The sequence below is a fragment of the Seriola dumerili genome, unplaced genomic scaffold, assembly GCF_002260705.1.
Source record: "Seriola dumerili isolate Sdu_G_001 unplaced genomic scaffold, Sdu_1.0 BDQW01000036.1, whole genome shotgun sequence".
NCBI classification, from domain to species: Eukaryota; Metazoa; Chordata; class Actinopteri; order Carangiformes; family Carangidae; genus Seriola; species Seriola dumerili.
In genome coordinates, this window is record NW_019174291.1 from 859632 (window position 1) to 876128 (window position 16497).

The 16497-nt window shown below is 42.5% G+C and overlaps 1 protein-coding gene across 1 annotated transcript; it reads left to right on the plus strand.

Annotated features, from left to right (window-relative positions):
• The first annotated feature begins 3633 nt into the window (after positions 1-3633).
• LOC111216898 (forkhead box protein A2-like) lies at positions 3634-7622 on the plus strand. Its single transcript, XM_022738546.1, has 2 exons — positions 3634-4076; positions 5454-7622. Exons 1-2 carry the CDS (start codon positions 4005-4007, stop codon positions 6780-6782), a joined length of 1401 nt encoding a protein of 466 aa, XP_022594267.1. The 5' UTR covers positions 3634-4004; the 3' UTR covers positions 6783-7622.
• Positions 7623-16497: the final 8875 nt, after the last annotated feature.

Sequence of the window (16497 nt, forward strand, 5' to 3'; positions counted from 1 at the left end):
TGTTTTTTTTTAAGTGGAATAGACTTGGGTAAAATGAGTCTTGCTGAAGCTGCTCATTTTTATTGTGAAGAAGAAGAGGATGGCGGGGGGCGTCCGGACTGTCGTTTCCTACATTAGTGTCAGCTCGTCACAGCCATTGTTAAACCAATTATAGAGGTGTTAATGGACGATAGAAGAGCCATTGGCATGAAAAACGGCCCGCAGAGAGACGATATGGATAAATGTGAGTTGGGGAAATAAAAGAGAGGAACCTTAAAGGAGCATTACACCAATCAAAGATGCGTATTAAGAGCCAAGGCTGAAGTGCATCCCTCAAACAAGTGTGTGTGGAAAATTAAAAAAAAAAATCAGATAAATAAAGCAGGGTGTGTTTGCTTTAATATTAGGGGAGCCTCCATGAGATGACAGTGTAATGATTATTGTACTGAGCGTGCAGTGAAACCAGCTCAGGACAAACCTCCAGCCAAAACAGCTGAGTCTGGGTTTCTGTCGTCAACCCAACGTGAATGTGACGCTGTATAACCTCAGGATATCAGATTTTCCAGCAGCACCTTAAAGCTGCAAAATTATTGCTGGAATATGTAAAGTTACTAGTGGAAAAGTAACAGCCTAATACACTGATCTCAGATGTCAACAAGGATCTTTTCATCTGTCCTCTTTCATTCATCTGAAGATCTACAACCTTCTGAAGGTCGCAGAGGTTCAGATATGACCTGAGATGCAGACCTCGAAGAATCTATTTATTCCCATGTGTTAGAAACTAGGATGATAAAATCATATACACATACAGGCCTGCACCGAATGACCTCCCCCTTTGTGGAGATGCAACGTCTTTGAATATGAGCACAGACTCGAGGTCAAAGTTTACCAAGCTTTTTTTTTTTTTTTTTTTATCTACAACTACATCACCGTGCAGATGAAATGAGCTAATCTCTTTCAGGCTTAATTACATCATTACAGACACTGAGGTGTTAGCTCACTCCACGTGTTAATCGACTTGACAGCCTTTTGCAAACAGGCGATAATCGCCGAGACTTTACAGGTGATGGTGAGTCTGATTGGCGATATATAGCCAATAAATTGTATCAGAGCTGCAGCTGCAATATCACCATGACTGACTTGGTTGTGGATATGAAGAAATAGGCGTCTAAATAAAGCCAAGTATCCCGAAGACGCAGTTTCCGTAAAGGCAACACAGCTAGCAGGTGGACGCCATCGTAAATGTTAACATCTGCAAAGTTGGCATTTTTCCCAAAGAACCTTCCACAGACATAAAATGTTTCCCCGACACTGAATCTGTTCTTTAACGCTCATACGTTCCTGCTTGTCTCTGCTGCATCTGCGCGCTGATATTCCTTCCTGTTATTTCTTATTTCCTCGGGAATCTTTTCTCACCGTCTAATCCCGTCGACCTCCCGCCTGCGCATCAATTACATCTCCATTGACTGGCCATTAGGCCTAGGCATTGACATTCACAGGCCTCCGTCTGCACCGAGGCCTGATGTGTATTCCACAACACAAGAGTCCGGCTCTATGCATTACACCAGGATTACATTATTTATTGTATTTCTCTAAGGCGTCGGGCCGCGAATGCCTCTTTGGAGGTTTAAAAAAAAAAAAAAAAAAAAAAAAAAAAAAAAGTAGCCTATCCAAGAAGTTCTCATGGGAAAAAGGGAGGAGGACAACGCATTTAACCGAGCCGAATCTACGCACAGACTGCGCACGAGTTGATCCAGTTGAGCAAAATCCAACTGATCAAATTGCTGATCTTTTTGTAGCATGTAGAGCTTCAGTGCAAGTGATGATGAATAATAGCTCTGTAGCTATAGGCTGCTCAGAGCATTCGTTTACGCAGCATTTACGCATGAGCAAATACTTGGTCTGTTTGTCCTGTACGTTTTGATATTGATCTTATTCACCAGATTGTTTTGGTACAGCGGTGTAACACCCATAGATGACTAAAGTCCGTTTTGAATGACCCCGGGAAGGTCCGCGAGTGTGGTGGTGGGGTCTCAAAGGCGGTTTGCCGTTTCTGATTAGGATCTCTGATGATCTGATATTCTCCTTTTGATAGTCAAATATTCTCCTGGTGGTCGTGGGTTTATTTTCATGACTATCGGGAAATATTTGACTATCAAAACCAAGAATCTGAATTAAGTTCGGCAGTTATTACAATTAAGCCCCCCGAGGAAGTGTTAGAAGGTCCACAGCCCCAGAGAAGTGATAGCCGAGGGAATTAACAACCTTCACGCCCCGCAACACACACACACACACACACACACACACACACACACACACACACACACACACACACACACACACACACACACACGTCACAAAACGGACTCCCCACCCTAATTCCACTCCTTCAATCTCCAATATTTATTTGCAAATCAAATCAAATATTCTGCTGATCAAGTATAATTTCACTTTGTCAAGTGCAGGGGGGGGGGGGGGATCTGTTTCTGTGACAGAAACAGATCACTTAAGAAGGAAAAAAAATGAAGTAAGAGTTTTTTTAAACTTAAAACGTATTTTTGTAATAGCACTAGCTGCTTTGTAGCTAAACTCTTTAATCTTAATGTCATGTTTATTGTGAGTCTATATAGATATTTTTCATGCTAGTTGTCAGTGCTAATGTTTTAACAGTTAGCTGTAAAGTAAGATAATCCATGGATACAGGAGTCACACACACACACACACACACACACACACACACACACACACAAACATACATACATGTTCAGCTGTTGAGGCTGGTGAACATTTGCAGATTTTGTTCAGTTTTATCATGTTCAAATGTCGTATCACTACTAACATACATGGTTGTCTCTCTCTCTCTCACACTAACACACACATACACACACACTCACACTCACACACACCAATTATGTTCAAAAGTCAAGTGTTGAATAAAAAAGTTTTTTGTCATAATCCTTATGTCATGTTACATTTCAGCTCAGTGTATGTTAGAAGTAACCAGGACTATGAGGTGAATTGTAACATTCTTGTGTTTGAGACTAAACCAGACATTTTTGTTTGTGTTGCAGAGATAGCGCCTACACCATTTAATACCGGACACGTGTAACTAGTTTGTATTAAATTTTTTAACAAAAGATCTCCGATATACAGACAGAAATGTCAAGTGTCAGAACCACCCCATTTCTCCCCTGTGTTGATTTTTAATTCTGAAAACTGCAGAAAAATAAGACATAATTTAAGAAAAAATGAATTTGAATCAGTCGTTTTAAGTTTAAAAAGAAGCACGTGACTGCATTATGGGCAAATTCTGTCATTTATTTATAGAAGAAATACATATGTCTCATAGCTGCAGATTGATAATCACCTTCTGACCATATAACACCTCACTCTTATGAACTTCACTGAAACTTAAATATAAACCCACTCAGCTCTGAGACACAGAGACTGTGGGATAGTCATTCGTCCGGGTGGCCCCGCGTGTAGCCGCCGGCCCAATATACAGCACGCCAGGGGGCCACATCGGCCTTTTTGCAGGGCCCTTCCTGGATCCTAACACGGTATTCAAATGTCAGGATCGGGGCGGGACCCGTCGGCACCTTATAATAGGAGGGCGTCCAGGTTTCTCTACTGTATTTGCGCGCTTCACCTCTGCCTGCTTCCCGAGGCCCCGGTGCACAGAAGAAAACGGGCCAGAAGTAGAAGAAGAAGAAGTCAACATCTGCTGAGCCATAACAAGATTAAGGTTATGAAACAATGGATGACTGACAAATAAGAAATATTGACTTTAGCTACTATTCCCAGGAGCGCAGCGTCACTTCACTATTTGACTTCGTTTTCCTCACACATTTTTGGCTCGAGATCTTTTCTGCCTGCTTCTTGGCAAACGGAAACAATTTTATGTTTGGATTTTTCCCCGAAAACTTCAAATTTTGAGAAGGATTTTATATTTATTTTGATTTTTTTTCCCCCCAAAAAAACTCCGGTCATAGACAAGAATTCTCCTCCAGAGGTTTGAGTTGGGGATGTTGAGCTCTGTGAAGATGGAAACCCATGATCTACCAGAGTGGAATACTTTCTACAGCGAGGCCAGTGAGGTAAGGACGCATTCACAAATAAAAATAACAATATGTGAATCACTTATTTCTTCCTGATGTAAACAGCGGGACGTGTCTCAGTTTCTTCTTGGATTCAAGTGAGAACGTAACGACAGATTTTTACTTGTGCACATTTTCAGTAAGAACCGAAAAAAAAAAAATCTGTAATTTGATCACATGATCAAATATAAGAAAAACTTTACATTAAAATCATGAGCTTCTATGTACTATCTATCGTGGAGTACCATAAGAATTAAAATAACTTTAAAGTATGACAGAGTAATATTGAGTATCAAAGCGCACTTTGAAACTGTCGAGACATTCTGGTAACAAGAGAAAAACAGCAACAAAAGTAGAAAAAGTCTTAATAAATTCTTCTGTAAAAATAAAAATAAATATATTAGGCTAAATAAATAATATTGAAAAACAAAACATTTTCAGTAACAGTCTTTTTCAAACATCTGAAGCCACTAAAACAATGACGTCCACTTTAAATGTTTTATCTAATTACTAATAAATGTGATACAAGTTGAATTATAAACATTCAGGCCATAAACTGCGCATTAAACACTTTTTTGTGAAAGATGTTTGCTCATCAATCGGCCTTCTTCTTCCTCCTTTGTGTCTCCTCCAGTGTTGCGACAATTCAGGTGTAAATGTGACAAGACCTCTTTTTTTTTCTCACTAATTGAATTAGAGTTAATTCTATCAGCAGCTTCAGTTCTCACCTCACCTCGACCTGATGAAATTACCGAGAAGAAAAGGTCTGATAATATTTAACCAAAGGATCAGTCGGCGGCTCCAGACGCCTTCTGAACTCGTGGAGTTTTTATTTCGCATATTAAATACTTTTTGAGATTTCACGAGAAAAAAAGAAAAAAAAAGAAATTGAAATTGAATTATTCATCTTTGTCAGCCAGAATAAATAAATTCCTCCACTTTAGCCTAAATACTGAGCAGCTTGTTTTTTGCACGGAGCGGTGGAGGAGGCCGTGTGAACTGAGAGGCACCATGACGCGCTTTTTACGCATTTTCAGGTTAACATCGCTGTGTGAAATCCATGTCCTCTCTGCGCGCACTGAGAGCTTCATTGTGCATTGATAAGGAGTCACTTTTTTAAACGGAGAGTCAGACCGCTTTCCCCTCACACCCTGCATTCATTTAACGGAGAAAAATTAAAAACCAAATCATCACAACAGAGCTGTTCATGGTATTTGTTTTCAAAAGGTAAAAAACTAAATGTGTCAACTGATTATATTTTATTATCTAAAGTAGCTGTAATCTTTGATGTATAATGTGTGTGTGTGTGCACTGATATTTCCTCTGTGTTTTCGCTTGTTAATAACCAGATGTTGTTGTGTTCCTCTTTTTCTCCAGATGTATTCCTCTCCCAGCACTATGAACTCTGGTCTGGGCTCCATGGGCTCCATGGGCACCATCAACAGCTACATCAACCTGAACCCAGCCACCGCCTCCCCTGCAGGTATGAACATGGCGTACCCCAGCTCCAGCCTCAGCAGTTCCCCACTCGCCTCCATGGGCTCCGGGCCCGGCCACATGTCCCTCTCCCCGGTGGCCTCGTCCCTCAGCTCGAGCTCTCTCACTCAGCTGGGCCCCGCTGCTCCCAGCGCCCTCGGCTCCTTGTCCCACTACCAGAACATGGGCCAGTCCATGAGCCAACTGGGATACCCCTCCACTGCGACCCTGAGCCGGGCTGGGCCCAAGGAGATCCCCCCTAAGCCCTACCGACGCTCCCTGACCCACGCCAAGCCACCGTACTCATACATCTCCCTCATCACCATGGCGATCCAGCAGAGCGGCAGCAAGATGCTCACCCTGAACGAGATCTACCAGTGGATCATGGACCTGTTCCCCTACTACCGTGAGAACCAGCAGCGCTGGCAAAACTCCATCCGCCACTCGCTCTCCTTCAACGACTGCTTTGTGAAGGTGGCTCGCTCACCAGACAAGCCCGGTAAAGGTTCTTACTGGACTCTGCACCCACAGTCAGGCAACATGTTTGAGAACGGCTGCTACCTGCGGCGCCAGAAACGCTTCAAGATCGAGGACAAGATGGCAAAGAAAGGAGGCAAGAGCCAGGAGGTGGGCTCAGGGAAAGGAGGCCACAGTGATCACCTGGTGGAGGATCGCAGCCCCACGGGAGGATCAGAGGGAGCCGACTCCGCCCACTCAGACAACTCCCACCCGGGCTCTTCGGATGACCAGCCGCTTCCTCGAAACTCCCTGGTTCCACTAGACTGCCCTCAGCTGTCCTCCTCACACCTCCACAGCCCGCCCGTCTCCCTGCCTCCCCCCTCCTCCACCTCATCCTCCATCCCTCCATCCTCCTTGTCCCTCTCCGCCACCTCCTCCTCCAACCAGCTCCTCCACTCCCAGTCTTTAGTGGGTAGCACCCACCTCCTGCCCGGCGCCATGCAGCAGCACATGGACCTACAGAGCGACGCCCTCAAGTCCCTGGACCCCCACTACAACTTCAACCACCCCTTCTCCATCACCAACCTCATGTCCAACGAGCAGAAGATGGACCTCAAGTCCTACCAGGACCAGGTGATGGCCTACAACAGCTACGCCAGTGGCTCTCCTGTGGGAGCCAAGCAGATCTACGACAGCCCCGGGCCGGCCGCCATGGACTCAGGTGCTTATTACCAAACTCTGTACAGCCGCTCGGTGCTCAACGCCTCTTAATATGGACACCCACCCACACACACACACACACAAACACACACACCTGCCTGTAAAGGTGAGCCAAAATGGAGACTTCTCTTCCTCTCTGCCTTTACTAAAATGGACACCCAAGGTCTCTTTATCTTCGTCTTTCTTCCTCTCTCTCCCTCTCTGGCTCACATCCAGCGGCCTTGGAAGAGACTCACATCTAAAATGGCCGCCATGTTTGAGGGACCAAAGGACAGTTTTTCTTTCCTTTTACCAGCTCTGATGAGCATGGAGGCTGGGTTGGTTACATGGAGGACAGAAAAGTGAAGCTGGATGATTAACTGATGATGAAGACGTTTGACTCGTCTGTGTGTGTGAGTCAGTGCAGATGTCAGATCCCGTCTTTGCCGGCAAAATTGGCTTTGTACAAAATGTAAATAGAGCTAATGTTGGGGGGGAAAGGATATTTGCATTTATTTATGAAGGGAATAAATTTTAATATATCTTGTATAGCGCTCTGTCGACCAGTTACAACCCAAATGTGAGGTTTTTTTTTTTTTTTTTTAAACCAAAGACGGAGAGTTTCAGGTTACTGCTTCAGGCAGGTGTTACTGCAGCGGGAGACAGTTTAGTACATTTCTTCTTTATTGCGTGTGTTACAGCATTTCAACATTACGTTCCGTCATTTCTGTCAGATCAGGCATCCGTCAATGTAAATGTAGCTCATGAGGTCTGTAAAAAAATATATTTGTAGTTTTGTTTGATATGAAGTTTAAAAAAAAAAAAAAAGAAGGCATTTGGTCCTCGCTGCAGCACAGAGGACACAGACATTAAGAAAAATCTTCTGAGGCCAGAAAGAAAGAGACAAAGTAACTGTGGTAAAAAAAAAAAAAAAAAAAAAAACTAAAAAGAAAAAAAGCATATTGTGTTTCTGTTTTTCATGGCCCCAAATCATTTCCTGTTGTTACCTATATAAGAGCATTAAAATTAAATGCTTTTCCACAGACTGTAACATGACTGGCAGACAGCTGCGGTGCATAGGGGAGTTCAGTCAATGACTAAAACAGTGGAAAGGGAGGAGAGATGCACTATGGGAGGATTTACATACAGTACTTTGCACTATGGAGCTCCCATTGGTCAGGTGGGCTGATAGTGTGTGTGTTACAACAATACTTAGGAACCCCCCCCCCTACACTGTCAATGCATCAGCTCAATGGGATCAGTGTATCAATGTCAAAGGGTGTCAAATAACCCCTCGCTCCTTTTCTTCAAATGACTGCTGATCTGATAAGAGATCAATGTATCAATAATGTTTAGAAGGATTATTCTGATGAACAGCAGAGGACGCAGAAGTTTCAGGTCACATGACGTCCTCTGTGGAGCTTATATTATAGTTTCAAAGAGAAATGTCTTTTATTTAAGCTATGTTCCTTTTCAAAACCTTGAAAGTGTGCTGATATAATATATTGTTTTTTGTTGTTGTTGGTTTAAATGTGATTTAAATGATTCATGTTTCATTTTTCTTATTAAAAAGGCAAAAAATGTGGGAAGAAATGGTGCATTTGTTTTTCTTTTTCCACCAGTGTTAATGCAGGAAGTGTTTGTTGTCACCATGGATACAAGTAAAAAGTAAAAAGTAAATCAAACACTGAAAGATGTTCGACATTCAGAGTTAAAATCCCGTCTTTTTTCAAAGGGACGGGTTATATCTGTTTCACAGGCTCAGTTTGTTTCTAAGAATTTTCAAAAAATCATTAAGACTGTCAGGATTTTATATAGGAATAAAATACAGTAAAAAAAAAAAAAAGGATTAGTCATTTGCTAGAAATATTTTACCAAATTACTTTTCACCTGTCCACAAACAGTTTTAAAAAGCAGTCAATGAAACAAAATCTGCAGCAACAAGTGATTCTACTTAAAACCACGAAGATGGAAGTTTCTGGATCACGCAGTGTTATTGGCAGGACCTCGACGGCTCGTCCCGCTCAATCAATCCCCGGCTGGTGAGGCGGTGCTGCAGGAATAGCAGTGCCTTGTTGAAACAGCTCCTGACCAAATGACTGTGGTGTGTGACATGTAGGACTGGTAGACTAAACACGGCTGGATCACACTGAGAGCCTCAAAGCGGACCTCTGCACAGGCCATCAGCCCTGGCGGGGGGGCAAAATCACACACACACACACACACACACACACAACACACACACACAACACACACACACAACCAACACACACACACACACACACACACACACACACACACACACACACACACACACACACACCACAGCAAGACCGGGACCACTCCAAAATCTACTGACCTGCCTCTGACCCTGAACTAGAAAAACGATCAGCAAGTCAACAAAACAAAAACAGGGAGAAAGTATCAGCAGAATATTTTTTCTCTTTAATCCTCACTGTGTCTTCTCGGCCTCGACCAATCAGATCCTTCTGTGTGTATCCCTAACAAACTATAGACATGGAATTTATCAATTCCTTTACATGTCAGAGAAGTTTTCCGAACTAAGCAGCAGCTGAAGTATGGAAACCTGCTGAATCACTGTGGTATAATGTCAAGAAAACAAGAAGGAGCATTGATACGTATGAAAAAACTGATGATTGAAAAATGCTGTGGAGTTCGCATGAAGTAACTCAAGTGACACATTGATGCTTCTTTGCCTTTACATCTGCAGGAACATAAAAAAAGTTCATTTATTGATCTTGGTTCCTGCAGCCATCCTGCTTCCGTGTCCCGTCGCCAGGCCTCCTGTCTACCTGTCTGCAGGTCTAACTGTCTGTCTGCAGGTCTACCTGACTGTCTGCAGGTCTCTGCTCACAGTTGCTTAACCCTGTGTTGTCAGACTTGTCACGTATGTGTCACTGCCTTTTCTTCTCTGTCACGTCAAGCCCAGCAACCATAAGCCCTGAGGCTTCAAACATATAGACTGCAGCGATGCACAAACACACACACACACACACACACACACGAAACATGTTTGCCTAATTTCAGTTTCGATCAATGAGCCCAGGATGCTAAAGAACACATAATGGTCCTGTTGCTGTAGGAACTAATTCTTCTGATTATTTTCTCCTTTTTATGATATGAGATCAATATATGGGCTTCAAAAGGCAACACACACACACACACACACACACATATTAAAAAAAATGGTAACTGGCTTATAGTGAGTGGGAATCTAAGGCAGTTCGTCACCTTGCATACACAATAGTCCCTTCACAGCAGTTGGCTTGATAAGATAGGCAAGCACCCGCCTGATATGGTCTCCACAGCTACAAAGACAAAGTCTCACACACACACTTTTGCACATGCACATGCATCCACGCACGCACACACACACACACACACACACACACACACACACGCACGCACGCACGCACACTCACACACACACACTTGACTGCTCCAGGTATGACTAACCTGCCTGACTCTAAAATGTCACTCTGATACGTCCCCTCGCAGCAATCAGGTGACCACGCTGATAGTGGATAGTGGTCCCATTCGATCCAGGCTTCATGAAGGAAAACAGATTAGTCTGAGCACAGATAACACACTGTGGCTTGAGGTTTTTCAGGGAGCAACAATGCAGCAGTTAGACTGGAACAATTTCAGCCACAAAGGGGGAAGAAAAAAAACTCAAGTGTGACCCTTACATTTGTAACCTCTCGGTTGTAATCTGTAACCCTCGGCTGACCCAGTTTCCAAATGCGAGACTCTTAGAAAATAGATACCAGCAGCTGATAACAGTCTCGATGTCACAATAAAATAATCTCCTCTCTCAAACGGCCATGATAGCCTCAGTTTCTGGGATTAGCTTCTTTTCCGTACATTGTTGTGCAGAAATCAGTCATGTTCTTCATAAATGTAAAGACTTAAAATGATGTTTTGGAGGATGTAACACACACTGTGTGAGTATGGGAAGGAAAAATACAGACACTTTTCACCAAATCACAGCGTAATGATGCTGTTTTTTCCATCGGCATCACTTACTTTACTGCATAAGAGAAACTGGTATGAACTAACACTAAAGGTATAAAGTCCTACACTACAGTTTAAAGGAACACGTGGGCACCTGTTGCTTGAGTTGTGAGACAAATGGATTTGACATTGATTATTTAGAAATGAATACATTGTCTGCAGATTCTGGTCCAGGAGAGAGCGGACTGGAGGATATATGAGAGCTGATCACAGGATGTGAACAAAGTGGATGTCTTTGCAGGAGTAAAGTCTGGGGGTGAAAAACGTTACGGTTATAGATTGATCAGGTTAAAAATGACTTTTTTGGGGTTAAAGAAAGATCACAGTTGCTTCTCTACAGGTCCAGACCAACCTGTTTCTCCCAGTTTGACTTTCTCTGTTCACTTGTTCTGCATTTTTGACTTTTTGTGGATAAGTCCCAGGTTTTTTCTGTGAGAACAATAAATACAAAACCAGTGTCCACATCAGTTCAGCTGCAGCTATTGATAAACTGGCTCAAGAGGAGCAGCCACACTGATACTGGATGAGGTTGGGGAAAGGGCTTGTGGTTATAGCTAATAAACTATGGTTAAGGTGTGGTTGGGGTTACGCAACTAAAATGTGATTACAGATAATAAAAACCAAATTTAAAAAAGTAAATTGAAGATCTGCGACGGGATGCAACCTCCAACAGAGGCAGACTTTCTGCCTCACTACATGAAGGGGACACGAGTTCCTGCAGTGGCAATGAACTTTGGACGTAAATCACGAGGTGCAGAATCATCCAAAATAGATACTGGGCCTCAGAGCTGCCACAGGTTCCATAAGCTTTAATAAAAAACTGCTCATCAAACTTCTACATGATCAAACTGAACTGGAAGCAAAATCAATACCAATATGATTCACTTGGCTTTTAATTTTACTCAAATTATTTTCTCAGGTTCAGTGAGAATTACTCATGTTTACTCCAGATTTAAAAGAAACCCTTTTGTTTATTTAGTTTTTATAAACAACATTCACATTTTTCACAGTGGTAGTTTTTCCAGTAATCTAATAAGATGACAGAAGACAGTGTGAAACCTGAAGATAAGAAGCTTTTTGAGCTCTGAAAGAAGCTTTAAAAGCCAAAGACGTGTGTGAGGGTGACGCTGTTGTCATGTTCAGTAAAAAGGATATTTGTCTCCTGAGGTGCAACAGTCACTCGGTTCGCCCAGTTGAACACTTGATGACAGCTGAACTCAGGCTGCACTGCTGGTGACAGCAAATGCAGTGTGTAGGCCGGCGAGCATGACACCTGCACAAAGAGGGTCTGTGCTGAAATGAAAGCGCTTCATGCAAAAAAATAAGACGTATTTTCTGCTGCTGCGGGAGTTTACGTCTAAACTTCATTTCAATATATTCTAGCTGCTGGGATCTCTGTGATGCTTTGAAACGCTGCACGTCGGCCAAACACACTTACACTTCCAAACAAATGTCACAGGAACTGATGATGAACTTAGACTGAAAAATGAACGAAGAACATACTCAGGTTCTCATGATTTAACAAAGTGGCATTCATGTGCTTCACTGTGAACACGTGTGATGAGGAGTTTTCCATTTAACAGGTGGTTTATTCGAGGAAAAGAAAGAAAGAAAGAACGAAAGACAGAAAGACAGAGAGAAAGAACGAAAGAACGAAAGAATGAAAGAAAGAAAGAAAGAAAGAAAGAAAGAAAAAGGGTGGTGCATGTTTTCAAGATGTGCAATGCAAATGAGGCAGTGCATCCTGGATCCTGTTAGGTGGATATACTGTTTACATTTGTTATTGCCTGAGGAGAGGGAGGGAGAGAGAGAAAGAGAGAGGGAGAGAGAGAGAGGGAGAGAGAGAGAGAGAGGGAGAGAGAGAAGGGGGGGGGGCACTTACAGTTCAGCCCTTAGGTGATACTCTCCCTTTTTTGAAAAATAAATTAAGTGACAGACAGACACACAGTTTGTCCGGAGTTAAGACAGTCAGTCAAGATCTGAGCCTGGTCTCAGAGCAAATTTCACTTAATTGAACAAAAGTCTGTCATTCATAAAACACTGAGCACCTGTGACATCAAACATATAATTATGATGAAGAAATTATTTCTGGAGGAAATATTCAAGTCAAAAAGGTTTTAAAATGGAATCAGAGCAATCTTAAGACTATAACGAAGACATCTGGAGACACAGCGATATAAAGAAATTATTAAATAAATAAAAAAACACAGTCAGATTGAGTCAGTATGACAGTCAGTAAACAGTCAGCCAGGGTGGCTGACAGACAGTTTGTCAGTTAATGAGGCAGACAGACAGTCAGGTGGACAAAAGCTGGAGAGACAGCGATAGACAGAGGTTCAGTGAGACAGTAAGACAGGTACAAGGGCAGAAGAAGATTAAAAAAAAAAGATAGTTCATAAGAAAGAGCTGACTCTGATTTCACAGCAAATTTATCCTTGTTTGTCCAGAATGGTAAGAAAGGTTTTCAAATATGTGCGAGTTAAATATGAAACACTGAGACTCGGCCAGGCGGTTTGTAATGAGCAGCTGTCTGAGAGAAAATTCATTAACTAACAAAAAAGCAAAATTTTTTCTTTTATGTCTGGGACATTCAAACTTGGTCTAAGGAGAATTTTAATGAGCCTTTTTTTTTTTTTTTTTTTTTTTACAATTCTTCGCTATTTAATAGAAAAAAAACAATGAACTGAGAAAATAATCAGTAGATTAATTGATAAGAAAAATAATCATGATTCATTAATTATTATAATGATTTTTTATTTTTTGTAAAGGTAAGGTAAATTGCAGCAAGAATATGGAATTGTAATTATATAAGACATGACCTAAAACCAACTAAAAATATAGTATTGTTAAAATAAAACAAAATAATATCTGAAATGTAGCAATTCAGAGAGAGAGACTCAGGAAGATTCAGTGTGATGGAGCTGTATTAAACAGACAATCACTCAGTCAGTCGGTAAGTTATTAGGACAGACATTCAGACAGGTAGAAGTGCAGCTAGTAAAAGACAGAGACAGTCAGTTAGTGTGTCATTCAGACAGACAGACTGAGCGCCACTGGACAGCGGAGGCACAGATAAGCGGCTGGACTTTGCTCTGTCAGACATGGGTGTTGCAAAGAGGCCTGAGATAAAACTGCTGGCCTGAGAGAGGAACACAGAGGCGGCTGATTACATTTAACCTGATGGTGGTTGTGTGTGTGTGTACGTGTGTGTGTGTGTGTGCGTGGGGAGGGATGGACAGGGAGGACAGTATCGATCAAGCCAGGACCATCGACACAGGGACACAACAGATGCAAGCCAATAAAAAAAAAAAAAAAAAAAAAAAAAAAGAGAGCAAGCTGCTTCTCTGCTGCAGCAACAACAGCAGGGGCGCAGGTTTGTAAAAAAAAAAATAAAAGTTGCTGGTTCTAATCCCTAAGTCTCTGATGATGCTCTCCCCTTGATTACTGCTGACTTCAGCTGCATGTGAACATAATTCTTGTTTTGTTATAAATGATAAGTAAAACTGCAGATATTCAAACGAATGTGTTTTTCATTCATGCAGTTTGAATGATTCATCGATGTTAATATGATAGATTAGACTGTCTAAATTCTAGATGTAATGTTCGCTTGTCCTTCCTGTTATGATTGTCATGATTAGTGTGGGTGTGTGTGTCTGTTTGCACTGACCCAGTTTCTCTTCAGGAATCATTAAAGTTTCATCTTATCTTATCTTAATTTCTCTGTTATGATTACACACAGGGCCCCTGCTGGTGTTGTCAAGTTCACTCTGTAACATGATACACTGCGGATTTCAAAATAAAAGGCATGTGGTTTTGAAACAAATGACACTGTTTAGTGTGGTGTCTGCTTACGCCGAGCCGGCCGTGGATCCAGCTGTGATAAGAATCTCTCTGTTGTATCAGAGGTTAAAACACTGGCCAGGCTCCTGCTTCTTCTCTATGGTTTCAGGATGTTTGGATATGTATTACAGGAGGTGTGAAGCACAATATCCTCAGGACTTTGTACTGCCCCCTCCTTCCTGTGTCTCCAAGAGCCTCAGGTTTGATTTTATGATGTTGGGTGCTGGTGCTCGGCGAGCAGTGATGCAGGGGAAACCCCAGTGCGGCTTGTTTGTATCTCTTAAATAAAACCTTGATCAACAAAATCACCTTCACTTCCTACACGCAGACTATCTTAATGATAAATCCACTCAAACATGCAAACTAACTCTAATCACTGTGTTACTTCACCCCAGGCAGAGCTAATACTGCTATTACACCCTTGATACCATCAGTTGAATTACAACCTGTCGAGGTGCCCTTGAGCAACGCACCTAATCTCAAGAAGTGGATTCACAGAAGAGGAGATGTTTGACCGACTTCATCGAGTGAAACAAAGGTTGGTGGTGTTACCACACAAACAAACACAATTCAATTCAGTGAGTGAAACACCCAGAGACATTCAGTCAGATGGTCAGCTGTCAAACCTGGAGACCCCTCAGTCACTCAGTCAGTCGGTAAGTTATGAGGACAGACATTCAAACAAGTGGATCTGCAGCTTGTTCACCACGACATCTCCACTACCCGCTGCTGTTTGATTATCAGCTGATAGCAATTCAACATCATAGCCGTTGCTTTATATGCACTTCATTGGAGCGTTTCCCCGCCATGCTGCTAGGTAACAAGCAAATGGAGCTCAGCCACTGATACCAGACACCAAGTTCACATGGCTGCTGAGGCCACGGCTGAAACGTCCCCCAATGGAGTGCTGCTACCAGTGAAAGAAAAGCTCCTCTGAGTTATTGGTGGGGTCTTCAGGTAAAAATAACAATCACACACCTCAAACATGGCGACTGATCCTCGAGTCATTAATGGTAAACTTTGTCTTCGTTTTCATTCTCATGGCCGTCCTATCATCTGTTCAGCATCGGCAGGTTTTTGTGGAATCATAGGATTGTGATGACCATGGTATTGTTTTCACCTTGTCACTCTCTATGTGTGTGTGTGTGTGTGTGTGTGTGTGTGTGTGTGTGTGTGTGTGTGTGTGTGTGTGTGTGTGTATGTGTGTTTGTCGTCAGTGTAAAATGTTGTCCTAGAGACACCTACTGTACCAGGAACTACTGCAGAGGTGTTTTTCAGTACTGTGGCAGGTGTTTACATGTCTGTCTGCAATTTTGTCACAACCGTACAAGATACAGTCACGAAACCATTCAGGTGTGTAGTTGAGATTAAAATGAAGGCTGGGTGTGGTCGGACGCATGACTAATAATGATTAGCGAAAGTTCAGTCAGGAAGACTGTCTCTCTGCGCATGCCTCCTAAGTCACAAGCACCGCTTCCCGCTATCTCCAAGCTCCACAAGCTCATTCTCATATCCATCCAATCACAAACTGACACGCTCGCCTGTGGCCAATCACTCATAAGCTGTCAAAGTTTAAAAGTTTTTCTCTCTCTGAAGAATCTATGACCCACCTCCACCCCTTCTCCACCTCAACCGTGGATGCCTGATCATCTATCAATCAAGCTATCCGATCAGGAGTTTCCCTCTCATGAAGACGTTCCCATCCTCGAGCTCCATCACCAGTGTCTTGGCTGCGGGGGAAGTTTCCTCAAATGGGAAGGACCTTAAACCTACGGACTGCCTCTCATGGTGACCCACTTCCTGCTGGGGTCTAAGCGCCAAAGTCTATTCCTTCTGTTCACAATAGATATCATTTTACTTCAAATTTCTCGGACTCTTTTGTTCCTCTCATTACTCGGGTCAGAACGTCAAC